We start from the raw sequence: 25,558 nt of genomic DNA, 5'->3' as shown, positions 1-25,558 counted from the left end.
CAAGGATCTTTTGCAAATATCTTTATTAATCTTGTATAAAAATAAGGTCCATGGAGAGTTCCTGGAGCTGGGGGTGGGGCGCGAGGTTGCACTTTATAAGTTACAGGCCAGGCTCCCGCTGAGGCTAAGTATGGCTATTAGGGGAAGAGGGGTGCCGCAAGCAGCATTTGGGGGAGGGACCGGCGATGCTGCCCCCGCCCCACGCCCCCGCGCGCCCAACCACTTGAGTTGGGCCCAACGCAGCCGCAGAGGGGGCTGCCCGGCCCAGCCGAGCTGAGGACCACCTTCCTCGAGCCCCAGCTTGCCCCCCTCATCCCCCACTGAGTCCATCTGCTGAAGTAGCAGCTACAGTGAGAGGTCCGAGGTGACCTGCAGGGGGGGTCCCGGGGGGCGCCGGCGAGCACTTCTGCGGCCTGTGTCTGTGCGGATGTAGGGCTGGTTCCGCAGATCTGGCAGCCAAGAGGAGAGACATTTATCTTTCAGAAGTCTGCATGGGGCTAAGACCACAGCTCCAGGGCAGAGGCCTCACCCTTCTAGGGACCCAGGTTGTGTGCATGTAGGAAGGCACCTGTTTATGTTTACCAGACCCCGCTCAAACCTATCCCAGCCATGCATGGCCCAAGGGGAGGACGACATGACCCAGTCCCCCAAGGCCCCCCAGAGTTGTGGGCAGCCTCTGGGATCAGAGGCCAGGCTACCCAGGTACCTGGGGGCTAGAGAGGAATCTCTTCTCCCAGGCTGGCCTCACAGAGGAGCCTGGATGTCCGCTTGCCGGTGCGGGCCGTGAAAGGCACCGTCTTGAGCACTGAAGGTTGGGAGGCAGGAGGGAGGAGAGAAAGGAAAAAAGAAAAAAGACAGAAAAAGTAGCAAGAGGCAGTAAGGCAGCCAGACCCCTAGGGTGGGGTAGAGGGGGTGGAGGACAGCATTAGATGGACAGAGGACAGGACAGGCCCAGCCAAACCCTCACCTGTGATGATATCTTCAATGGCCCCATCGCGGTCACTCTCATAGATAAGTGGCTCCTTCTGCTGCTTCCGCTTCAGCTCAGAGATGAGGTCCATCTGCTGCCGCCGGGCCTTGGGTGGCGACTGTGGGGGGGACAGGGGGCGTAATGGAAGGTGTATAGCTTCAGCTCCAGGATCCCCTCTCCCCAGGCCACGAAATGCTAGAACACTTGTCTTCCTGGTCTTCCGCAGCACCAACAACCGGCTCGAGCGGAAGGAACCCATTCCCACCCACCCCAGGCTACTGGGGCACCGTGCTCACCCCGGGCAGGGTCTGTTCCCAGAAATGAGAGTATAGAAGAGGGCCAGATCTCTGGGGTGAGGATCGCTGCAAGCAAGTGCCAGGCTCAGGCACAGCTACCTACCTTGGATGCTGGGACTTCCCCTCTGCCTGGGGCGTCAGCACCCGCCTCCTGGGCTGCCGCTTCTTTCTTCCACTGTTCTACCTCCTGCTCAGCTTTCTGAGGGGCCAAAGTGGGTGTCCATGAGGGGGGGTCCTCGCCCACCCCCAGACAGAAGCATCCCCTCCGCTTCCCACCGCCCATGTGGAGGAGCCCCCACAATGCCCTGCAGGGGTCCCAGCCTGCCCACCAGACACACATACCTTGTAGGCCTTGATGAAGCGGCTGAAGAGGGAAAAGAACATGGAGGGGGATGTGGTCTTGGGGTTCTCTCCGAAGTACTCCACCACAGACTCGTAGGCCTCCTGCGGGCACAGCCTGTCAGGCCCACCAGCACGGACCCCTACAGGCTCTGTGCCCCTTTAAGACACCAGCCACTTCATCTCTGCCCCTCCAGGCAGGTGGGCCTTCCTGCCCCATCCCCCACTGCTGTGGCCATGCCCCTCCAGACCTTTCTTCCACAACCCCCCAGCCTCCCCACCTCCAGGCCAGCGCTGACCCACCTGAGCAGTCTTGCTGTCTGCCAGCAGCTTATCCATGATGGGGGAGTTGGTCTTCAGGAACTCCTTGAGCACCGTGCAGTTGTCCTGCCGCACAAACTCTCTCTGGGTCAACTCTAGGCCTCGCTGTAGGGAGCGCACGTCCCCTAGGACACTGTCCAGGGACACTGAGTGGGGGAGGGGGAGCAGTACAGAAGCAGGGAATCAGGCAGCATTCCCGTCTAACTACACCCTGTGGTCCCCTTTCTCTCAACCCGTATCAGTCCCCAGGGCTGAGCCCCTGCCCCCACCCAAGGAGGACAGGGCACCTGCACCCATACCTGAGCCTGCCTTGTCCAGGAAGTGCAGGTCGCTGTGGAAGCCTGTGAGCTGTGGGTACTTCTCAGCAATGACCTTCACCAGGTAGTGCAGCAGCGTCTGCTTGCGGTCAGTCGACTTCATCTCCAGCAGCTGCATGAAGACCTGTTGTAAGCCACAGGCCACCAGCTGTCCCCCATCCCCCATGCCTGGGAACCCCTCCTTGTGCCCCTCACCACATCCAGACTCTGGAGCCGGAAGCCGTAGGCTGCTCCACGCTTGCTGCTGTTCATGTAGTTACCAAAGGCCAGGACAATCTGGGAGAGGCAGGGGGGAGAGTTCAGGAGGTTGCCGGGGCTGAGGAAACCCTCCCGAGTATAAGTTGCACAAGAAAATGTGGCGAAAAGCAAGCCCCACACACTCAGCCCCCACCCCTCTCCTGCATGGCCCCTTCAGGTCTAGGACACATGTACATGCTTGTATATATGTCTGACATATGCATATGGCTAACACAATGCGTGGCGTACCGTTTTTTTTTAAGATTTTTTTTTTTTTTTAATTGAGAGGGGGAGAGTAAGCCGGGGAGGGGCAGAGAGAGAGAGGGAGAGAGAAATCCCAAGCAGGCTCCGCGTTGTCAGCGAAGAGCCCGAGGCGGGGCTGGAACTCATGAACCATGAGATCATGACCTGAGCCAAAACTAAAAGTCAGACACTTAACCACCTGAGCCACCCAGGTGCCCCTTAAAGACTTTATTTTTAAGTAATCTCTACATCCAATGTGGGGTTTGAACCCACAACTCCCAGAACAAGAGTCACATGCTCAGGGCACCTGACAGGCTCAGTCAGAGAAGCATGTGACTCTTGATCTCAGAGTTGTGAGTCTGAGCCCCATGTTCAGTGTTGAGATTTCTTAAATAATAAACAACAACAATAAACAAAAGCCGCATGCTCAATGGACTGAGCCAGCCAGGTGCCCCTTGGCATACCCAATTTTGTCCTCTGCCATTCCTACCCAAAATGGTGCTGCTGACATCGCCTAGGCTGTCGAATCATGGCCTTTCTACTGGTTCCCTGAGACTCCACTAGGCAGGCCTGGGTACTATGCTAATCACACAGTAATCCCCAGAGGGGACTCGGCCCTTAGGAGGAGTCTAAAGTACCGTAGACGTGACCTCCACCCCTGCCTTAGTTTTGTCTTTCCGTGTACGCGAGCGCTAAGAACATAACTGTTGCATCCCAAGGGTACAGACAGAGCAAGGCCCGGGTCTCCCTCTCACACGACCCAGAACAGGCAAGGAGCCATAGGTGGGCCCCGCTTCCCAGACCCTTGCCCTGGGCTCTCACCTCCAGGATCTGCCGGAGTTTGTCAGAGGACTTGATGGACATTGAGGCTGCAATTATGGCATTCAGTTGCTGGGAGGGGCGGATTGGGGAGGTAAGGTAAGTTGGGGCAGGGTGGGAGGCAAGCCCATGGGAGGCTCAAGTACCCCTAAATGCCCTCCTGGAGGCTAGTAGCTGCCCCCCTCCGCAACCCCAACCCAGAACACAGTGCCCCCGCTTGCCCTGCCTGCCCCGCCCCGCCCACACCGCTCTGCCAGTCCCGCCCCGCCCCGCCCACACCGCTCTGCCTGCCCCGCCCACACCGGCATGAGCAGCTGCACAGTATCCGGAAAGTTGCCCAGGAAGGTGAGCGTGGTCATGCGCTCCGGCAGGCGCGGGATGCGGCTGAAGCGTAGCATGAAGCGATCCTCCTCCGACAGCTCCTCCATGGGTCGCTGCTCCCGCTCGAAGCGGGCAATGAGGCTACGCTCATACTCCGTGGGCAGAAAGCGGGTCAGCAACTCCAGGAAGTCCAGGCCAAGGGCCTGTAGGTCGTACCTGGTGAAAGGCGGGGTAGTTATCTATACCCACCAGTTCTTGAGGCAGGACTACGTCCCCCCCTCCATTTCCTTGACTGAATAAATGAACTTCAGTATTCACTATTTGCCAACAGCTTCAGGGACCAAGAGGCAGGTGTCAAGGGAAGTTGGGAGCTGGGAAGCCTGAGGTCCCTATCATAGGTCAGTGGCAGATGCGCAGCTGTAAATGCCGGAGCCTGAGTTCCCATAGCTGGGCGAGGAGGCAGGGAGGAAATGGGAACATCTCAGTCTGGGCGTGGACTCACAGCATAGGCTATTTTCTCAGCCTGAAAATGGGAACAAGGTTCCCAAGCTTACTCCCTGACCAGGGTTAGCATGAAGTTTGATGGGCTCTGTCCCATAGTTGGGACTCTCTTACTAGGTACTTGATGACCCTGGTTTAGTAGAGGGGCTGGGCTACCTACAATCCCAGGGCAGAAGTACTCACGTCTCGATGGCCTGGCAGATGCGATCAGCCCCCAGGTTGCCCTTGCGCAAGGTGATGGCCAGGTTCTTGGCCCGGTTGGCCTCGATGAGGGTGGCCTTGCTGGGGGCCTTCTGGGCTGCCTTACCCTTGAGAGCACTGAGGTCTAGGCTGGGACCTTGGGACTTAGTCTTGAACTGCTCCTCAAAGTCACTCATGTCTAGCTCCTGAGGGCACAAGGAGAAGAGCTGGGGCTAGATGGGCTGGGGTCTGATATATCCCTGGCTGAACCACACAACACAATCCACAGAGAAAAAAACCCAGTAACCCAGCTTGACCACAGGCCCTGATGGGGGATACAGGGGAAGTACACACAGCACTGAGGAGGAAGAGCTGCACCCAATCTAGGGGACCCCCACTCCAAGCCATTACAGCCAAAGGAAGAGCTGAATTGGCCAGGGATTTAAAAAAAAAAAAAAAAAGGTGGGGGGGGGGGAGACAGGGAAGGGCATTCCAGGCAGAAGGAACAGCATGAGCAATGGCCTGGAGGCAAGAGAACACATCACTTTTGGAGAACTAAAAGTAGAATTAGAAGGCCTGAAGCCCTGGTTGTCTGTGGGAGTGGTGGGAGAGAAGCTTAAGAGGAGAGTGGACACAAGGGGGCGCCTGAGTAGCTCAGTCAGTTAAGTATCTGACTTCCACTCAGGTCATGATCTCACAGTTCATGAATTCAAGCCCCACATTGGGCTCTCTGCTGTCAGCACAGAGCCAGCTTCGGATTTTCTGTCTTCCTCTCTCTCGGCCCCTCCCCCACTCACCCTCTTCTTCCCTCTCAAAAGTAAACAAAAATCAAAAGAAAAGAGAAAGAGAGAGAGACCAGACCTGGGGGGAGGGATGTGCCCTCTGCAGGGAGGAAGGGGAAAGCCTCCAGGGGAGTCAGGATACACTGCCTATCCAATATACTAAACCAGTTTAGCTTAACGCCCATCCCTGGGCCTCCATGCCCTCATCTGTACAATGGGGTGGAAGAGATGATCCAGCATGATCCACACAAGCCCCCTCCTCCTCTGGTGCCCACACTGGGAGCAAAGAAGGGCCACACTCACCTGCAGCACCTTCTCATCATTGAGCTCAGTGAAGACGGTGCCTGTGATCTGGCTGGGTTTCAGGGCCACCCAATTTAAGAGTGGCATTCTGAACTTGGTCTGTATGGGTTTCTTGGCCTTTACTCCTGGGACAGGGAGGGAGTGGTGAGCATAGGGAGGTGAGGGTGGGGTGGTTGGCAGGACCCAGGGCCCAAAGTGGCCAGACGGGACAGACAGAAGGCAACAGGAGGCCCCCAGACAGAGCATCCTGGAGGACACAGGTCTAGGCACGGCACCTCTCTCCATATCACCCCCAGCCCTGGGTGGTCCACTCACCTGGGCCCATCTCTGGGGCATCAGAGAGACCTCCAGGAGGCGGTGGGGGCGGCGGAGGTACCGGCCCATCTGTGCCAGAAGGCAACGGTGGCGGTGGGGGTGGGGGCGGCAAGTCTCCCTGCAGCGGCGGGGGTGGGGGTGGGGGTGGGGGCGGGGGATCTGAGCTGCCAGGGAGGGGTGAGGCCAGAGGGGGCGCCAAAGGCGCGGCTTCCTGCTGGAAGGGGAGGCCGGGCAGTGGGGGCGGTGGCGGTGGGGGTGCTGCTCCGGCAACCGGCTCTGGTTCTGCCGCAGGTGGGAGATCTGAGCCTAAAGAGAACAGAGAACCAAAGATGGAGGGGAAGGGGTGTCCAGTTCTGGGCCTGGGTGGTCTCGCCACCGCCTCCCTCCCTACGCATGCGCACTGGGCCCACGTCTACCATCTGGCATCCACCTGAGCCACGCCCACAACCCAAACCTACCTCTTGCAACTGTCCCGGCCCGAGACGTCCCCAGGCCCCCCTTCCAGACACTGCTTCCCCCATGCCCACCCACTCCGGCTTACAGCTCCTGCGCACCTGGGCTGAGTGAGCCGGTGGGCACTCCCGGAGTGGGAGTCGGAGTCGGAGCGTCACTGCCGCTTGGAGTTGCCACAGCGACCGGGAGGATCTCGATGGAGACAGCATCCCCAGGCCCCCGCAGGATACGGATTAACCCCTTCTCTTCCAGCTCCTCCACCTTCAGCTCTAGGGCCGAAGGCCGTGCAGGGACGGGGGTAGGCACTTTCTCAGGCTCGGAAGGACGCCTAGAGGCACCCATGGGGGTCGACTCGCTGAAGCGCTCCTGTGAATCCCGGGAGAAGGGTCAGTGCCCAGCAGCAGGCCTGGCACATAGCCCCCACCCTCTTATTGGGGTAGAGGGAAGTGTCAAGCCTAGAAGCCCCAACGGGTCAGTTCTCGAGAGCCCGGCCTGCCCCCGGCCCGGCCCCCTCCGCCGCCAGCCTCACCCGCAGGGTCTCCAACTCCTTTCGAGCCTGGCTTAGCTGCTTTTCCAGCTCGGCAATCTTGGCCATGGATTCGTTCTCCGCGTCCCGAAGCCTTTCTGTCAGCTGTGGCACAGCACATGGTGAGCTCCCACCCGCCGCTGGGCACTGGTACCGCCGGTGAGGGGGCGGCAGCAGGCATGCCTGCCTGAAGGGCTGGGGGAGGCTTCCGGATGTGCTGGCAGGTGGGCTGAGCCTGGCACTTGAACCCAAGTAGGTGAGGCACTGAGGACACTAAAGTTCTCTCAGGAGGAGAAACCAGGGCACCACTGAGGAAGGAGGTGAGTGGAGAGGAGATTGGGCTAGGAGGGGCCCCAGGCACCTAGTTACGCCCTAGCCAGGATGTGGGCTCTGAGCACAGGGAGAGGAGGGGCCTGCCTCCTGCAGAGGTCCCACAGCGCAGGAACCCAGCGAACGCTCACTGAGAAAGACACCCAAGATGTGGATTCAGGTCAAAGTCTGGAACCAGGCACACAGCCACGGCCCACCCCCAGCCCACCCCGTTTGGGTTTGAGGCCAGGGCCTGATGCGATTGTGAAGCCCTGGGGGCCTACGATGTGCTGGGCCAAGTTCAGGAACACCTCCCACCTGGGCCACCTGCTCCTGCAGCTCCTCCATGTGCTCCAGCACAGCATTCTTGGTCTCCGTGTCCTCCAGCAGCGCACCCACATCAAAAACATTATCCAAGTATGCTTGGATCTGTACCTGCAGCTTGTCACTCTCGGTGAGCCGAAGCCTCTGTCCCCCAGACAGAAGGAGCAGGGTGAGGCCCAATGTGAGGGGTCTCTCAGAACCGCCCATCACCGCTAGAGCCCAGGGGAAGGGGCTTGAGCCCCAGCCTGCTTTTTCTGTTTTATTGAGATATAATTCACATACCATAAAATTCATTACTTTAAAGCATATAATTCAATAGCTTCTAGTATATTCACAGGGTTGTGCAACCATCACCGGTGTCTAATTCCAGAACATTTCTATCACCCCCAAAAGAACCCCTGTACCTGTTAGCAGTCAGTCCCTATTCTCTCCTCTCCCAATCCCAATTGGTAACCGCCAATCTATCTTCTGCCTCTGTGGACGTACCTATTCCGGACAGTCATGTAAAGGAATCGTACAGTATTTGGGCTTTGGTGACTTGGCGTCTTTTGCTTAGCGTAATGCTTTCAAGGTTCATCCGTGTGGTAGCATGTATCAGTAATTTATTCCTTTTTATGGCTGAATAATATTCCGTTGCTTGGATATACCACCCCAGCCTGCTCTGCACCAGTTTGTTAATCCTGGCTTTTTAAAAATCCAATCCCAGGGGATTGGCTCCCAGGGGAGCCTGGGTGGCTCAGTTGGTTAAGCGCCCAACCCTTCACTTCAGCTCAGGTTATGCTCTCGTGATCATCGTCAGCCCATCGTCAGGCTCTGAGGTGACAGCACGAGATTCTCTCTCTCCCTCTCTGGCTCTTGCCCTCACGTGTGCGTATATGCACTCTCTCTCTCTCGGTCTTTCAAAATAAATAACAAAAAATGATAAAAATCCAATCCCAAAGTCCCCACTTCTCCAAGCAGCCTCTGAAAGGAATCAGGAAAAGCCGTGGCTTCTCTGCACAGGCTGGACCCGGAAGCACCAAGCCCCTCTGCCTAACCCTTCCCGGGGCAAGGAACTCCTCCTTGACCTGGACCCATCCAGCATGAGCCAGATCCCAATACGGCCCAGTATCTCTGTGCTCTCCATTATGTGCCTGTCTGAGGCTGATCCTCCCAGAGCCAGACCCAGGGCCACCTAGAGCCCTTCCGGTGCCTGCAACAATAGCTCCATGGACTGTGTGCCTATCAGGTGGCAGAAAACGTTCTGCCTCATTCTATTTAGAGTCATTATCATCTTTATAACTCTCCTGTTTTACAGGTGGCAAAGCTGAGACTCAGAGAGAAGAGACCTATCCAAAGTCACATGGGCTTGGAAGTGACAGAGTCAGGATTTGAACCCGGATCTGCCTGACCTCAACGCCCATGCTGCTAACCACAGAGCCATACTCTGCAGTTGGCAACTGGTTGAGTCCCAGAGGGGCGGGAGGATGTAGGGCTCACCTCCAAGTACAAGTCCAAGCCCAGGTGGGTGAACTCGTATTGCAGGAAGACACGGAAGTTCATGTTCTCCACAGAGTGTACCACGATGTTGATGAATTGCATGCAGGCCACCTGGGGAGTAGGGAACAGGAGCACGTCGGTCTGTGACCCTCTGGGTGGGGGAGCTCAGTGCCTTCCATCACCACCCCCCATTTATTCCCAAGTCTCTCTCCTTTTCCCCATTTCTTACTCCGCTAACCCAGCTTTGTCCCCCACCCCCGTATTTTCCCCCTATACGCCGCATCCCCTCCTTCCAGCCTCCCCTCCCCACCAACCTCTCAACCCTCATACTTTGCAGGAGCAGAGCCCAGAGCCCAGATGCCCAGGGCCCCTGACTGCCCCTCACACTGAGGGTGGTTGGGCCCAGCCTGGTGTCCCGAGCTCACCATGAAGTCAATGTTGCTGTCTTCTTTCTGGAAATATTCCATTAGCTTCTCAAAGCGGTGCTGCTCCCCACACACCTGGGTGGGGAGAAGGGCTGTCATTAGGGCCCCAGCGACACACCTCCTAAGCCTTTTTCCAGCTGCCACCCTTGTGCTTCAACGGGTTCCTCCCACATTAAATCCAAGTCAGGCTGTGTCACTCTTCTGCTCAAAAACCTCTCCTCCCTCTCCATTTCCTCCAGCCCTCTCTGTTTACTCTACTCTGGCCACACTGGGGTCCTGGCACATTCCCACCTCAGGGCCTTTGCACCTGCTCTTCCATCTGCCCGGTTGCTCTTACTCGAGGCCGCCACCACACCAAGTCTCTCACTTCCCTCACAGCTTTGCTCAAACTTCACCATCTCGATGAGGCTCCCCTGACCACCCTGCAACCCATTCCTCCTGTCCCTCCAGCATCCCTGACTTTTTCCTCAGAGCATTTATCATTTTCTAACACATTAGGTAATTTGCTCATTTATTATACTGTTTATGATGTCTTCCCCTGCCTTCTTTGTTTCTTTTGTTCACGGATGGGCCCCAAGAGCCCACTCTGTGCCTGACACATAGTAGGCACTCAAGAAATATTCATTAAAGGAATGAATGACCATATCCCACCTTATGCATCATATTGTCCTGCACCTACTTCGCCAGAATCAGAGAGGTGTATGTATGCAACTCTGAGGTGTGTGGATCAAACCCAGTTTGGACCTGGCAAGGCTGAGGGTCCGAGGTTCAGCAGATCCCCTGTTCAGCTGTCCCTGTTGCCCTAGGCAACACCCCAACATGACCTGGCCTTTCCCTTCCCTTTAAAGCCTCCCCATCCCAGATCGTCCCCACCCTGTGTTCCCCGAATGCCCACCCAGCACTCCCAGCTGCCCCCAGCAGAGGCCACAGCTGCCAGCAACAGTCAGTGCTAGAGAACAAAGACATTGGCGGGAAGGGGGGGGGGCGGGTGGTTCATACCTCCTTGAAATTGTCAAAGGCTGCAAGGATGATGTCGTGTCCTCCTCGCACCAGGCACACGGCCGCCAGCAGCTCCAGCACCAGAGCCTTCGTTCTGGGGAGAGAAGGGGCAGTCTATCCCTTGAAGGCAGGCCCCACAGCAAGGGTGGATGTGGACCTGGCTGGGGGAAGGCAGGGGAGCTGATAGGTGAGTAGGAGTGGAAGGAGCCTGGACGGGAGTCCTGAGAACTGGGGAAGAGCGCAGGCAAGGGGCTGGTGGCAGGAGAATCCAGATGTGGACAAATGTTAGGGGCCTGGACCTCACCTGGGGTTCTTGTTGTTGAGGCTCAGAGCAATCTCATTGACACAGGCTGGGTGGGTCATGACAAGGCTGAAGCCAGACTAGGGAGAGAGAAAACGTTAGCTCCTCCAGGCAGACCCCCAGGACTGACAGCACTGTCCTGTCCAGCACCTCAGGCACTGTCGGTGCCATTGCATCCTGGTTTCTAACTGCCCTCAAGCTTAGGAAGTTTTTGATATCCAACCATAGCCTGTTCTGTGCTGCCAAAGCCTGGCTCCTCTTTGTAAATGACTCTGTCTGTGCAAAAGCCAGTGTTAGGACTCAGCACCGTGGACACAGAGAGCCCTCAAAGGCGTGCTAAGCAAAGGAGGGCTGGCCTCACCAGCCACTCCTCCAAACAAAGTAACCCTGAGCTGCTCTCCCCGAGGGCCCTGTGTCCAGCCTTCCTTGGTGGGTGTGCCTGGGTCCCCACATGAGACATATCCATGCCCCCAGTCATGTCCAGATTATTCTAGAGGGCCTCACTAGGAGGGGGCAGACATCTGGGCTTCCTCTCAAGACCTGATCAGCCTCAAGACCCCCAACAGCCCCCATCCACAGGGTTCTCCAGTGGGCAACAGGGTCGGGGGACCATTGGTCCCTGCACCCCAGCAGCTCGGGCAACCCCCGGTGAGGACAGGCCCAGCTTCCTGGGTCCTCCAGTGCCCTCGTGCTCACTGACCAACCTGGTAGTTCATGATGGCACGCAAGCACATGATACAGACATGGACGTCATCCTTCTGGCTAACAATGCGAGAATTCCGCAGGGCCTTCCTGCTGTGGGCTGGGGTCAGCCTGGTGGGGTAGGGAAGAGGCAGCAGGGGTCAGCGTCCTACACCCAGCCTCCCACCCCCACCACCCACCACCACTCAGAAGGCACGTCTGGAACATTAGGCCACTGATTCCCATCCACCCAACCAAAGAGGTCAGCTGAGGGCAGGAAGGCTTCCTTGGCCCCTAGGCTGGGGCCTGGCATGCTGTAAGGGGATAAGGAGGGGGTCAGGAAAGCAAAGACCCTTAACAGCAACTTGGCATCAGAAAGGATTGCTGTGTTGTGTGGGTGGACAGCTCAAAGAGGGAAGAGAGCCAAAGCTTGGAAATCCACAAGGTGGCGCTCACAGCCTCATGGGCTCATCTTCCATCTTGAAAGGTCAGCCCTGAATTCACACCGTCTTGGTCCAAATCCTAGCTCATCACTTACGAGACTAGTTAATCACCCTGTGCCTCAGTTTCCTCATTTGTAAAATAGGAATGGTAATAATAGTACCTTCCTGATAGGGTTTTGGGGACTATGAAATGAGCTCAGAACAGTGCCTGATACATAGTTAAGTGCTGTACCAGTGTCCTTCATAATTCTTTGCTTAAAAGTATGTGATTTTTTTTCATTGCTGCAGATCCGCCAATCATGACTTCCACATCAGTTCCTCTTGACAATTCTATCACATTTCCAACAACACTGGGAAGCCCCACCTCCTCCCTCCATCTGCTACCTTGCCCTTCTCCCGTCACTGCTCTAATATGTCTGAGTCTTTGCTCATGCTGTGCCTTCCACCTGGAATGCCCCTCCCCACCACTGCCTGTAAAGCCCGAATCCATCTGTGAGACATAATTCCAGTGGTATCATTCTAGGAAACCTTCCTGATGCTCCAGGAAGTAGCCACCTCCCTTCTCAGAGCTCCCAGCCACACCTCCAGGATAGCCTGTCATACACTGTTGCCTTCTAGATCAAGGACTCCCAAGAGCAGGGTGATCTGTTTCCTGAGTACCTGCCACCATAGGACATGCTAAAAATATATTTGTTGAATGAATGAATGAATGAATGAATGAATGAATGAGCAAACAAAAAAAACATATTGTGAGAGTTTGAAAGGCTGGTCCCCTAGACCAAAGTGGGAAGGATGGAAGCCGGGAGTCCACATGAGGCTCCAGGGCTGACTCCTTCCCTCTCCCTGCCTCTCAGCTGGATGTCCGATGTTAGGTGGGGTACCCTATCCACAGCAGATGAACTCAGGGGTGTCAGCTGAACACCCCACCCCACCCCACCCCACCCAGGGAGCCAACCAGGCATGCACCTGCCCCCGGGTGGCTACGTACCGGGGAGAAGGGGGGCACCTGGAGGCCGCACAGGAAAGAAGAGGGGGTTAGATGGATACAAGGGAGGGTCTCACTGACCCAGAAACACCCTACTTATCCCAGACCACCCAGACTCCAGTTTCTAAGTGCCCATCCCTAGAAGGCTTCTTAACACACCCATCTCCCAAACCCTGCTTGAGGCCCTTACTGTGATCCCCAATGCCAGGCTGTCCCTCCCACCACCCCCAAGGGCCAGGGGCAGGGCTGGCCGGGTACAGAAGTCCAGGGGTGAATTCTCTATTCTCCCTGCCACCCTGCAATGGGACGCACATACTTGATGGTCAGGTGGCGACTCTTGGGCTGAGGAGGCAAGGCCGAGGGTGGACCCTTGCTGAGATCTTCCACCGACTGCTCCAGGGGCTTGCTCTTCTCTGAGCTGGGGACCCCGTTGTCTGTGCTCTCCATGTCATACCTGCAGGGATTAGAGCGGAGCTGGAGGCCAACACTGCAGAAGCACTTAAGAGAGGGGTGGGGGAAACTGAGGGGACAGACGAATGTGCAGGAGAAATTAGAGGCTGGGAGGTAGAGGCTGTGTTCTCAGCACTGTGCTGGGCAGACTAGGGGACAAGGGAATGGTGGAACAGAAGAGGAAGCCACCCAAGTCCCAGCTGGCCACCCCAGGCCGCGTCCCTCCATATCCATGCAGGCCCTTAGGAAGGGGTACCGCCCACCGTGCAGGGTGTGGTTTGTGTGAACCCAGGGTGGACTCAGTCTGCACTGCTTAGACGTGGCCCAAGGAGTGGATGAGGTGCAGGGAAGCAGGGATCAGGGCTCTGAGGAGCACCATGAGGACTGGAGCAGGGGGGCTTACGTGACAGAGCACTGGGCAAAGGCCAGGTACTCGAGGAGCACATCCAGGCCGCGGTTCTCCTCGTTGAGGAATTCTTCCACCCACCTGCAGGGCACAGGGCTCCCTGAGTTCCAGCCAGGAGGGAGGTCCTGCCCAGAGTGGGCACAGAACAGGCACAGCCAGGGCTCCAGCGCGGCTTCCCCCGTCCCCAGGAAGACACCAACCAGCCCAACCTCAGAAGACCCAGTGATGCTAGGAGATGCTAGGGGGCTCAGGTAGGACCCATGGCGCAGCCATGCCTCGAGGGATGACCAGAGAGGAGGCCGGGAAGCTGTCCTGGACACCCAACCCAGAAGTGGCCTACAGGCACAGCCTATGCAGGGGTGGGGGGACAAGGGGGACAGGGGAATAGCAAGGGGAAGCCCCAGGGGCTGTCTGGAGGCAGAGGTCTCCCTGGCCCCCAAGCAGGAAATCTGAGCCCTCGCTCACCCAATGTGGTTTGTCCTCAGGGAGATCTCCAGCTCCCGCAGCACCTGCGTGGACTCCTGAACTCGCCTCTTAAACTGGGGGCCAAGGACAGGAAAGTCTGGTGGGTGACATCTGGGCTTCCCACAGGCCCACTGAGCCCCAAGGCAGCAAGTCAGCAGCCCCCACCCTCCCCCTATCACTGGCCTTTCACGTTCAGCCTCCCCCACCACCCCCACATACCTGCCCAGCAGAATAAGCATTCTCAGGCTACTCCTAGCCCCATACACAGGCCCACAGGGTGCACGCTCATTCCTCCACACACAGACATGTGGCATGCTTGTGCACACGCACGCACACACACACACACACACACACACAGCCATAGGGTACGCACACAGTCAAATATGGATACCCTGGCTGTACACACACACATACTCATCCACATACAAGCACCCTGGGTACACAGATATAAGACACCCATACATCCGCATACAGACACATGGGGCGCACACACACACACACACACACACACTGCACAAATACGCACAAGTGGACCCACAAATGGATGTAAACACATGCAGAATATGCAGAGGAACGTGGAAAAAGTACATGCCCGCAGCCCTCCCAGTCCCCTAAAAATATGCACACGCATTCATACGCGTGCCCACACAAGCCCACCAAAAAGTTTACACACACAGTTATTCTAGCTGCCCACAGCTTGGAAGGTGCAGGGGGAAAGGGACAGAGAAAAAGGGGGAGACATATACCCCCAGGTTAGACATCCAGTCCGCTGCTACCTTTCGGCCGACCCCACCGGTTTCCAGGTAGCTCTTCAGCTTCTGGATATAGGCTGTGGGAGGGTTCTTGACTTGAAACCGCTCCTGGGGAGACGGAACAGGATGTACAGGGAGCCAGCCAGAGCCACCCTGGGGCAAATGACCAGCCCTTGCCCCAGAATCCCATTCTCAGCTCTGACCCCAGGTCCCAGGCTATCTTAGGACCCCTCTGAAATACCAAAGATATCACCAAACAACCCACCAGGTCATTAAAAGACCCTGGTCCCAGACCTAGCCTTCACTCCTCACTATGGCCTCACAAGCCATAGCCCTAGCACAGCGCCACCGCCCCACTCCACCCCCACCGGTGGAGTTTGGAGGGGTCATTTCTGCCGCACAACCCACCACGCTGGGGGTGGGGAGGAGGACTCAGACCTACCAGTAGGTGGGACCTTCCCAGGCCCCGCCCTCCCTGGGAGTCCAGGGAGGAAGAACGCTCTGCGGGCTCCTCCCCAGCTGTCCCATTTACCTGTGCTGGTAGGTGTCTGTGTGTGCTTATCTCCAGTGCTCAACAAAGCAACTCCTAACTCCCCTGCCCCACCCAGGGCTCCAACAGCCACTCACACAAAGAAGCAGGGGCCACATCAGAGGCCCCCTACCCAGAGGAGCTCCCATCCTTCCCAGCCCAGATCCTTTAGGACTCCCGCTTTTCCCAGGCCCTTGAGCCCCCAGCCTGAGATACCAGGCCAAGTGGCAGAGACCTCCACAGCAGCCTGAGAGCCTCTAGAAGCAGCTCCCCATCCTCCCCACACGGCCCAGCCTTTACCCCCCAGACTCTCGCACAGCCTGCTCATCCTATTCTGGTCCATTAGCAGGAGCCAAAGGCCCAGCCCTGGCTCCCAGGGGAGGCTCCCTGCTCCCCAACTCCCCACCCCCAGCCTCCTTCCCTCACTGAATCACTGCAGCAGCCAGGCCCCACCCTGGCTTAGCAGTGGGAGAGGGGTCTTCCCTGCTACCCCGGAGAGCGGCCCTGGAAGCTGGAGAGGCAGGGGCAGCCAGTGAGCCATGAAGATGGCAACCCCAGGTGCCTGGCTGAGCACCAGAAGCCAGGAGTTCTATTTCTTGCTCAGCCACTTGGGAACTGGTTACCTTTGGGTTGTTGCTTGGTTGACTGCAGCTCCTCCGGGCCCGAGGGAAAGAAGGACAGGGATCCTGCCCCTTCCTCCCCACCTCCCATGGGGTCAAAGATGCCCAACCCTGGGGTTGCCCCCCTATCTTCCACAGCCCAGAGCTGGAGGGTCAACAGATGCTGCTCCGGGAAGCTCAGCAAGGAGGTGGGTGACAGCAAGGAGGTGATGAGCCCCTGCCAGCACTTCATAGGGCAGACCCAGCCCAGCTAGGGACTCATAAGGTCCCCGGGGAGGCCCATGTTCAAGGGAGGGTGGTTGTAGAGTCTTGAAGACACCCCCAGCACCCTCTGCAGATGCGACACAGGCCTCTGGGCAGAGTCTTGGCCCGATGGGCAGCATGGCAGTGCCCCCTCTCCTGCCAGCACCCCCCTCCCCTCCCCCCCCCCCCCCCCCCCCCCCCCGCCAGCCAGGGCAGGGCATCCTGAGGCCAGAAGGGGCCTGGTACCCACCTGGTCACAAATGAGCTCCCACTTCTTCTCATTGTCATACTGGCTCAGCAGCTGCACCTTGTCCGGGGGCAAGTTCATGCAGTTCTGGAGAGGGGAAAGACAAGATAATGACCCTGAGCCTGGGGTCCGGATGCAAGGGGCAAGGGAGCACAGGCATTTTCAGGGAAGCCACCAGGGGGCAGCTCCCTAGCGGATCTGTCATACGCCTGAATCCCTGTCACCCCAGGAGATAAGTAGCATTAGCCGATGAGAAAACCGAGGCCCAAAGATACAACACCTTGCCCTAGGCCCCAAAGCTAGAAAGTGACACTGAGATTTGACTCTGAGTCGGCCTGGCTCCAGGGCCTGGGCTCCGTCTTCCACACACCCCCTCCCTGGCATGTCTCCCCCAGCAGTGAGAGCGTGGGTTCTCAGCCTGACTTCCTGGAACCTTGGGCATTTTTTGACTCACTTCCCCACGTGCAATAAGGGGGAAAGTCAACTCTTCTTCCATTTGAGTGGGAAGCTAACAGGGGACCCAGTTCCAGCCGGGCCCAAGTGTGGCCAGTCTTGGACTCTGCCCCACCCCTGTGTGCCAGCCGACACCATCCGGACTGTATGCAGTCCTGGCCCAGGGCACCAGTGTCTCACAAACAGCAGAAAACCTCTCACAAGGATGGTAACAGTAGTCTCCTCCTTAGCCCTGTCCAGCCCCCTCCCTCCTCATCACTTCTGGAAGAAGAACATGGGGACGGGCCAAGGGAGCTACGGTCAGACAGGCAGGGAATTCCTAGCAGGTGCATCACGGCTACAGGGCACAGGGGGATTCCTGGGGAAGGTCACCCAGACATAGGAACTGGAGACAGCAGCCAGCATGCTGGGTCTGTGGTGCCGGTGGCCCAGGCTGGGACTCCCCTCAGGAGCTAAGAAAGGTCAGCATTGCTCTGCCCAATCCTCCAGTCACAGACGTGCCTGTCAAGCTCCTCCCTTGGGCAAGTATAGGGTCTTGCTCCCAGGGCAAGTATAGGGACTTGCCTGGTGCTGCCTGCACTAGGGGTTCCCTGGCCCCCCCCGAACTTGGCATGTCTTCCTAACAGACCCAGAAGATGATGCCAGTTTACCCCAATTCACTGAACCCCAGGTTTAAAGAGGGCCTACTATGTGTCAGGCCCCAAAAGATAGTTCTTGCCCTCAAGGAGCCCCATCTCTGCTGGGGAGGTGGGAGTCCCCAGGAATCCCCAGCCCAGAGTCAAAAGGCCCCCGTCACCAGCTCTGGTGGCTCAGACTACACGTCCTCAGTCACATGGCCCTGAGAGGAGGCCACAGCTGGAGCAAAGAGAGGGCCACACCCACCCGGGGCTCCTCAGCCAGCTTCCTCTCTGGGGTGCTGGGCTTCATTCTGGGGCTCTGGCCAGAACTCACCCCCCCAAAAAAAATCACTGCCTTAGGTCAGCCCCAGACAACAGGAAACTGGGTGCTCTCAGCCCCCATTGCTCAAGCTTTCCGGCTGAGGCCCCACTTGAGAGGTGAAGCTGCCTATCCCCCAGGGCCCCCAGGCCGGCTGGGGATGGGGATACGTCATTCTTCTCCCCATTGCAAAAGCGAGCCCCTGGATTGAGGAAACCACTGCTGTCTCATCTGCTGCCTTTCCCCAACTCACCAACAGCCAGTATAGCCCCCGCCACTACAGGAGACACTGCCTGGGAAGGGCCCCTGGAGCTGAGGCAAGGGCCCCTGGGACCATTCTCTCTCTCTGCCTTTCTTTCTCCTTGGTCTCTCCAGATCCTGATCACATAGATCCAGGGTGGGGCAGGGCAGAGGGGAGCCAAGGCTGAGGGGGAAGGAGGGAGCAGGAAGGCAGGCAACGCAGAGAAACTGGAACAGTGGCCAACCCAGAGAAGGGAGGTGGTGGCAGGGAAGGGGGACAAGGAGGAATGAGGTGACGGCTGAGCCCCAGCACCCGAGCCTTACAGGGGACAGCCGCTTCCCAACATGGGTCTTTCCAGGCCCTCGCCCACTCCAGGGACCTGTTCGGTTCCTGGAATAGCCCCACTGGCACTTCTAGAGGCAGCGACAGTCATAGTCAAAATAGTGACCCCAACAAATGTGGGCGCCAGCTCTGCCCGGATGCTCACCCTGCCCGGCACCGCTCTGAGCCCTCCACGAGGGTGACGTCCTCACCACCACACACCCTCATCCCCATCTCACAGGTGCAAGTACAGATTAGTTTAGTGACCTGCCCAAGGTTACAAAACCAGAGAGTGGGGAGCGGGGCTGGCTTCGAGCCCAGAGCTGACTCTGAAGCAGCACCCTGGCCCACTCCCCGCGGGGGGCAGCCCCATGGTTATTACTGGGGAGGAAAAGGCCTCTGCTGTGGGGTACACCTGTCCCGGCAGTGGTGGAGGGCAGAGCACCCCTTGTCCCCTTCCCCACCTGGGCGTGCTCAAGCCCCCGAGGCTACGTGCCAGCCTGCCAGACGGGCTAAATTTAGGCTCGGAAATCAGAAATAGCTCTGACAGCGCTGAGCACTAATTAGCAGCTGTTCCTCGGCTGTGCCCACCGAGGAGACGGTACCCTAAGGAGCAAGAGAGGAACCAGAGGGTGCCACTGACTCGGGGTGGAGGGAAGGCGTCCTGGAACACGGCAACAGACCCCAGACCCGGGGCCCTCAGCAAGGAGGCAGCACCATGGGAGAGAAGTAGATGAGGCTGGCTGACACCGCTCGAAAGGGACAGGCAAGGACACGGAGGTCCAGGGGTGGGGAGGAGGGACACTTGCCTCCCGTAAGGGGACACGGGGAGAGGAAGCTGTGAGGTGGAAGAACCCACACTGGATCCTGGAGAGCCAGGCCCTGGGCTCACCTAGCCCAACAACTTCTCCGTCTCCTTGAGCCTCAGCTTCCTTCTCCATAAAATGGGCGCACTTCCCTTCTGCCTCCCAGCTCCCAGAGCTCCCAGGAATACCCAGTGAGAAGCTGGGTTTTGATGTAATAATACTCTGCAGTGACGTACACTGTTAAGAGGCGTTTCACAGACTGAGGCCTGGGGGAGGAGTCCACTGAAGACCCCAAGGAGAGGGATGGGGTGGTGAGCAGAAGTTTGTGAAAACATCCAGATAAAACAGACCTGTCTCCAGTGCTTGGCCAACAACGAACTGACCCTTCAGCTCCCCTCTCCTTGCTGCCCTTAATGCTTTGGCTCCAGGAAGAGACAGGTAAGATCCATCTTTGAAGGTGTGGCCAAGAAAAGGAGCTGATTCCCCAGTCTTTCCACTAGAATGTGTAGACATCATTCTCCCTCCCTGCCGCGACCTCTCCAGGTGCCAGAGGGGCCCTCAGCCTCGCTCACCCAAGACCAGCCCCTTGCAAGCTTCTGGCGTACTCCTTCAACAACGCCCCTCCCCCCTCCCGCCACCGCTGCCATCTGGAGAGGTGTCCCTGGTGACTGAAGGGGTTCTGTCTGCGTCTGGACACATCCACACCCTCCCGTTTCACTTTCAGTTTGAACTGAGACTGTCCCAACCCACCTGCCCACCCTCTCCTCATGACGTGTGGCCCTTTGAGTCCCAGAATGCCCTTGAACTTGGGTACCAAGCCCAGTCTCAGACCAGCCCCACAGAGGCTCCACAGCCTGATGGGCCCAGAAGCCAGGAAGCGTCTCCATCCGCCACCTCTACATGGTCTTGGCCTTTGTCTTAGAGCTCTTAGCGCGTCTCCAAAGGCAATCAATCCACGTTTCTAAGTTCCAGTAGGTAGATTTTCTGGGGCTATTAGAGACAATCCCCGACTTAGAGGAGGGCTCTAGGTGACTAGTCCCAGGATTAGGTGCTAAGAGTCCCAAAAAGCTCATGGCCACTCCCATCAGGGTTGAAGGGTCCCCATGGCAGGGACAAGGGCAAGCCAGGTGGGAGCCAGGACAGCAGGCACTGCCCATACAATCCAGGCTAGTAGGGGAATTACAGCAACAATAATAATGATAAATATTCCCCAAACATCCCATTCCGTGCTAAGTGCCATTCTAGGTGCTTTATATCTACTGACTCATTTAAACCTCAAAAAAGAAGCTGACACAGTAAATGCTATTGTGATCCCCATTTCACAAATGGGAAACTGAGGCACGGAGCGATTAAGTCATTTGTCTGAGGTGACCTAGCTGGCAAGCTGGTAAGAAGACTGTGTTTCCTTGGAAGAAAGAGCACTGAAGGCAGTGAGAAATGTGGGTCCCGGACCCCCAGGGGTCTTCTGCAGACAGACTGGCCCCAGTCCCCCTGTCTGAGGAACGAGGAACAGCCAGCCCCATTTCCTGCCACCCAGCACCCTACGCTTCCTGTTGTTGCCCACACTGAGCTCTTACTCACTGGGGAACCCCCCCCCCTCCCAGTACACCGTCTCTCAGAGGGAAGTGGAGGCCTCCCCACCCCCTCCCCATGTGCACACAGCTACCGTTAGCACCACCACTGCCCCACCCTCCAGGAGAGGTGGGCCCTCCCTCTCGTGGTTTCCGGCCACCAGGCAAGTTTTCGGTCTAGGCCCCACTGTGGCTGCCCTGCATGATGGCAGCTAAGGGCAGCCTGGCCTGTGATGGCTAAAGTTGGCAACCTTGGTTGGTCTTGGTAACGGAGGTGGGTAGAGGGGAAAGGCACAGGCTAGAAGGGCCTAGGAGGCCTCCAATATGAAGAGGACTCTATCCACTCCAATGTCGTTCCCTTCCTCACAGCGGGGGAGAGTTTCTGGAGCACTCGCCCTGTGTCAGGCACACTCTTGGCAATCCTTCAACGACCCTAGGAGGCCAGCATATACTACTGGTATTCTCTTTCTACACGTGGGGAAAAGTGAAGTTCAGAGAGGTTAAGTAACTTGCTCAAGGTCATCCAGGTAGGAAGCGGCAAAGACAAAACCCACGCCCTGACTTAATGACCCCGAAGCTCAGGAAGCTATTCTGCCCTTCCCTTGAGCAACCCCGGCCCCTCCCAGAGGCGGGGAGGACGGAGCCACCTTCCAGGGTTCCATGTCCTCAGGAAAAATGCAGAGGTAGCCCCCAGGGCAGCCCCATCTGCTCCTGCCCATCTCACCCAGCTCTTTGCCAACTGGCCCCAGATGTCCCTGTGAATCATGCCTACCACATCCCTGGGTTTCCAGGGTCGACATGTGCCAGCCCCGCCGGCTAAGAATGTTGCCCCACAGCCCCTATCCGGCCTGATATCTGCCCACATGGCCACAGCCCCATTGGGATCCTCCATGTGAGACACCCCAGAGATGAAAGGTACAGCCCCCCTGTAGCTTCCCGTTCCCAAACTTCATCCGCCTCACTCCAGAGAAGGGAGCTGGCCAACAAAATAGAGACAGAATGGATTCTACTCCTGCTCCTCAGGGAAGGGGTCCAGCTGAAAGCAGGATTCCCAGGGTCCACATGCTGCTGGAGGCTGTCCTGACCTCCCCACCTGAGCCTCACCAAATGTCCACATCCCTAGGCACTTGCTAAGGGCAGCCCAGGGTGCTAGGCCCCATCACGCAAACTCCTCTCCAAACGGTTCAGTCTCCGTGTGGATCAGCATCACTCTCGGCCTCAAGCACAACATCCCGGGCACCTTCCCTTGGTCCCTTGGCCCCAAGGTTACAGGCTCCTCTCTGACCAGACAGATCAGCGGTATCCAATGCCTGGCCATAAGCACAGAACTTCTGGACGGCCTGGAAAGAGTGCCTTGCCAACCCAAACCCTGTTCCTTACAGGGGAAGGTCTGCAAGGAAGACATGAGCCTTGGGCATGGCCTAAGAGAGGCAAGAGCTTGATGTCTGGCCAGCTGGTTTTCCCACCATTCCAGCAGGCCCATGTCGCTGGGCAGCCATCGCTCCTCCGCTGTTGCTAAGGCAGCAGCAGGAAACCCTGGCCAACCTGCTCTTTCTCCCCACCCCCATTTTAAGCAGGGGCACCTCTCGCTCATAGCCTCCTTAGAAAAGTAGCCCCCCAACACCCTTGCATGGGAGAAAGGCCACTGTGGGGAAAGGGAGAGCAAGCTTCATCTCCTATCTGGCCATAAGCCTTGGTGGAGGCGCCCTTCACCCACACATGGGTCCCGCATCCAAGAGCCAAGGAGTGGTTTGGGGTTGCAGGATCCTACCCACCAGGTCCACCAGGGACCAAAGGGTTTTGTTTAAGCGAAAGGAAGAGGTTCCCTGGGGCTATGTGACTATATCCGAAGGGGAGGGCGATGCTTTTCCCATCAAGACTCAGGGATCCCTGGGGCTGGTGGGTTCATCACTCTGGGCAGTCTGAGCCTCTTTCTCCTCTTACACATTCACTCAGGACCAGACTCAGCTCCGGCCATGGAGGCAGTGCTCTGATGAAGGCGCACCCTGCATGACCCGTTGCCAGGCCTGTGGGTTTAGCCAAATACTTGGCCCAGGCAGCTGCAGGCAGCGGCCAAGGCTATCACCCCAGGGCGGGGCTCATGCCCTTGTTGGTGGGGAGTGAGGGGAGCCAGGTTCTTAGTCAAGTGACCTTGGGTTGGGTGAGTTCTGCCCACAGAAGACAAGGGACAGGCTGCTCCTTCCCCAGAAAGAAGGCCAAGTATAAACACACTGGGGTTCCTGGGAGCCGGGATGGGAAGTTGAGCCCCATTGGGTGCTGCTGCCCTAGATTTCTACCCAGCTACCGCTGCCTTCTCCATGAAGACACCCTCTAAGACCCATCCCTGGGCCTCCGCCCTCCACACCCTGGTACTCAGGGACTCCCAATGGCATTTAGCATCAGGCTCAGCCAATCAGAGCGAAGGCCAAAACACAAGCAGGGCACTCAGGAACTACACATGCATCAGAGCCTCACCATTTGACTTTTGGATTTCCCAGTGGTCTGAATTATTCACACAGCTCCTCCCCATTAGCGTGTGTATGATAGAGACCGCACCTCACCCTGACAGCCTGTCCCACCCCTGTCCACAGACAGACACACACTTGGGGGGAAAGAGAGACCCATATCCCCCCCCCTCACAAGGCTGGCAGGGGTCCAGGGATCCACCACCAACTCAGGCTCCCCAGATGGTCCCCCAGAGACTGTCTCTCTTCATTCTGCCCCCTCCCCCATCTGCTCAGCTCAGCTGAGCTTTGCGCAGGCCATGGGTTTGAGGAAGGGAGAGCAGGTGGAGAGATGGGGGAAACAGGGCCTAGCCTGGTGTGAGGTGTCCCTCAGAGTCCCTCCCTCGCCCCTAATCAAGCAAGGTGTCTTCGCAAGGATAGACCAGACCCCGCCCCACCCCATAGCTCCCCCAGACCCCTCTTAGCCTTCCTGCTGGGAGGGGGCAGCCAAGATTTCCAGGAACTATCATGAAGGGCCATACAGAGGATCTGGTAAGTACGGCCTAATAACAGGCCAAGGGAGGGGAAATGATGTCAAGGAGGTGGAGGGGACAAAGAATTGAGTGCTGCCACAAGCCAGCGTTGCTCTATTGCCCGCACCTCCCTTGCTGCCCACCCCCCCCCCCAGACCTGCAGTGCCAGCCTGCTTAGACTGAGAAGTGCCCCCTGGGAAAAAGCACAGCGTGGCCTCATTCGCCTGTCACCCAGAGTCCAGCAAGGGAGCTGACAGCAGACAGGCCACCAGGCAATTAGTTAGAGAAAGGAGCCTGGGACAGGGCTGAGACAGGGAGAGGGAAGTGAGAATGAGTGGCCCTTCCCCCTCCCTACTTCTGCCTTGCACCAGGTCTTGGGGAGCCCTGATTTTGCTCTGGAGCCCCTCCCCAAACACATCCTGACTGTCTCCAGGCTCAGCCAGAGCTGATGGCTTCCTCCCCAGTGACCTAGTCTCCAAGCCCCCCAATTCCTCCAGCAGGTGATAGTGGGGAAGGTGGGGAGGGGGGGGGGAATGCTTCCAGACTTTTTGTACCACCCCAAGCCAGAGTGACCAACCCATCCTGACCCCGCCCGCCCTTCCTACCCTTAACCCCCTCAGTGGGCTGGAGGAAATGCCCAAGATAAGGACCCACAGGCAATCTCTCCTGGACATGCAGGGGGTGAGAGATACAGACACCTCCTCTGCGTGATCTGAGGACTCAGCTCCCAGCAGCCCAGGCACCAACAAATCAGGACCAAACACCTGAACTCGGTCTCCAGCCGCCAGGACATTAAAATGTCACCCTTCCATCTTTGGCCCTAAGGAAAAGCAGATGTTCCACGACCCTCGCCTGGTGGCCGGGCCTGCGTCCAGAGCGGAAGGGGCCGCCCCAGGACCCCCCTTGCGTGCTAGGCTCCCAACTTCCTCGCAGGACATTTCTGTTTAGACCTTTAGACCCAGGAGTGCTGGGGAAGGGGGTGTCTTGGGGAGGCAGACTGGGCGACTGCGGAAGAAAGTTTTGGGGGGAGAGTGCTAAGTCACTCTGAAAGAAGCCACTGTCACTCCCACCCCCTGTAGGGGCCAGCCACTGGGCCGGGGATCTCCAAGCGGTACCTGAGCCCCCGGGGGCGGGGACGCGTGCCGAACCCCAGCCGCCCCCCGCCCGCGCCCAGAGCGCGACAGATCACACTCACCAGAACCCTGTTAAACCTCTCCTCCAGCTCCCGGGCCGCGGGCATCGGCTGCTTGGGCGCCGCGGGCTGCTTGGGGGACGGCGCGGCGGAGCCCGCGGGCTGCTCCGCACTGCCTGCCGCGTTGCCCATGGTGGTCCCCACCCAGTCGGCCAGGCGCCTCCAGCCTCGGAAATCCAGCTTTCCGGGGGACCGGGGACGAGGCTCCCGGCCTGGGGGGCGAGCAGGGCAGAGGCTGGCGGCGGCGGCGGCGCGGCTCGGCTCCGCGGCGCTCGGCTCAGCTGCGCGCAAGGGCCGGGGCGCGGCGTCCCATCGGGGCGGCCCCGTCCGAGGAGCCGGGCGGCGAGCTGCGGGGTGGGGGGAGGAAGTCAGGCTGCAGGCCGCGGGGGACAGAGGGCTGGGCCGGGGGCAGGAAGCTGCGGCGCGGGCTCCCCCCTCGGCGATTTTCTAACTTCTGCTGTCGCTCCCCGAGCGCGCAAA

The 25,558-nt window shown here is 58.1% G+C and overlaps 1 protein-coding gene across 7 annotated transcripts; it reads right to left on the bottom strand.

Moving 5' to 3' along the window:
• Positions 1-8: 8 nt before the first annotated feature.
• On the bottom strand, positions 9-25,558 carry FMNL1 (formin like 1). Of its 7 annotated transcripts, none has more exons than XM_043584792.1 (28): positions 25,082-25,517; positions 16,585-16,668; positions 14,937-15,050; positions 14,191-14,264; positions 13,723-13,806; positions 13,186-13,323; positions 12,873-12,890; positions 11,465-11,573; positions 10,764-10,840; positions 10,460-10,553; positions 9,461-9,535; positions 9,036-9,146; positions 7,551-7,700; positions 6,927-7,028; positions 6,499-6,763; positions 5,945-6,250; positions 5,630-5,754; positions 4,548-4,750; positions 3,845-4,079; positions 3,546-3,614; positions 2,439-2,519; positions 2,226-2,355; positions 1,909-2,072; positions 1,609-1,710; positions 1,370-1,465; positions 968-1,088; positions 707-805; positions 338-449 (listed from the first exon to the last, which is right to left on the bottom strand). In XM_043584792.1, the coding sequence occupies exons 1-27, from the start codon at positions 25,208-25,210 to the stop codon at positions 714-716; spliced, it is 3,348 nt and encodes a 1,115-aa protein (XP_043440727.1). In that variant the 5' UTR covers positions 25,211-25,517; the 3' UTR covers positions 338-449; positions 707-713. The 7 variants fall into 7 exon arrangements, with proteins under 7 accessions (XP_043440726.1, XP_043440730.1, XP_043440728.1 ...); XM_043584797.1 differs by having other exon boundaries at positions 14,967-15,050; XM_043584791.1 differs by lacking the exon at positions 707-805 and having other exon boundaries at positions 9-449.

Source organism: Prionailurus bengalensis, chromosome E1, assembly GCF_016509475.1.
Source record: "Prionailurus bengalensis isolate Pbe53 chromosome E1, Fcat_Pben_1.1_paternal_pri, whole genome shotgun sequence".
In the NCBI taxonomy this organism is placed as follows: Eukaryota; Metazoa; Chordata; class Mammalia; order Carnivora; family Felidae; genus Prionailurus; species Prionailurus bengalensis.
This window is presented reverse-complemented; position numbering and strand designations above follow the sequence as displayed.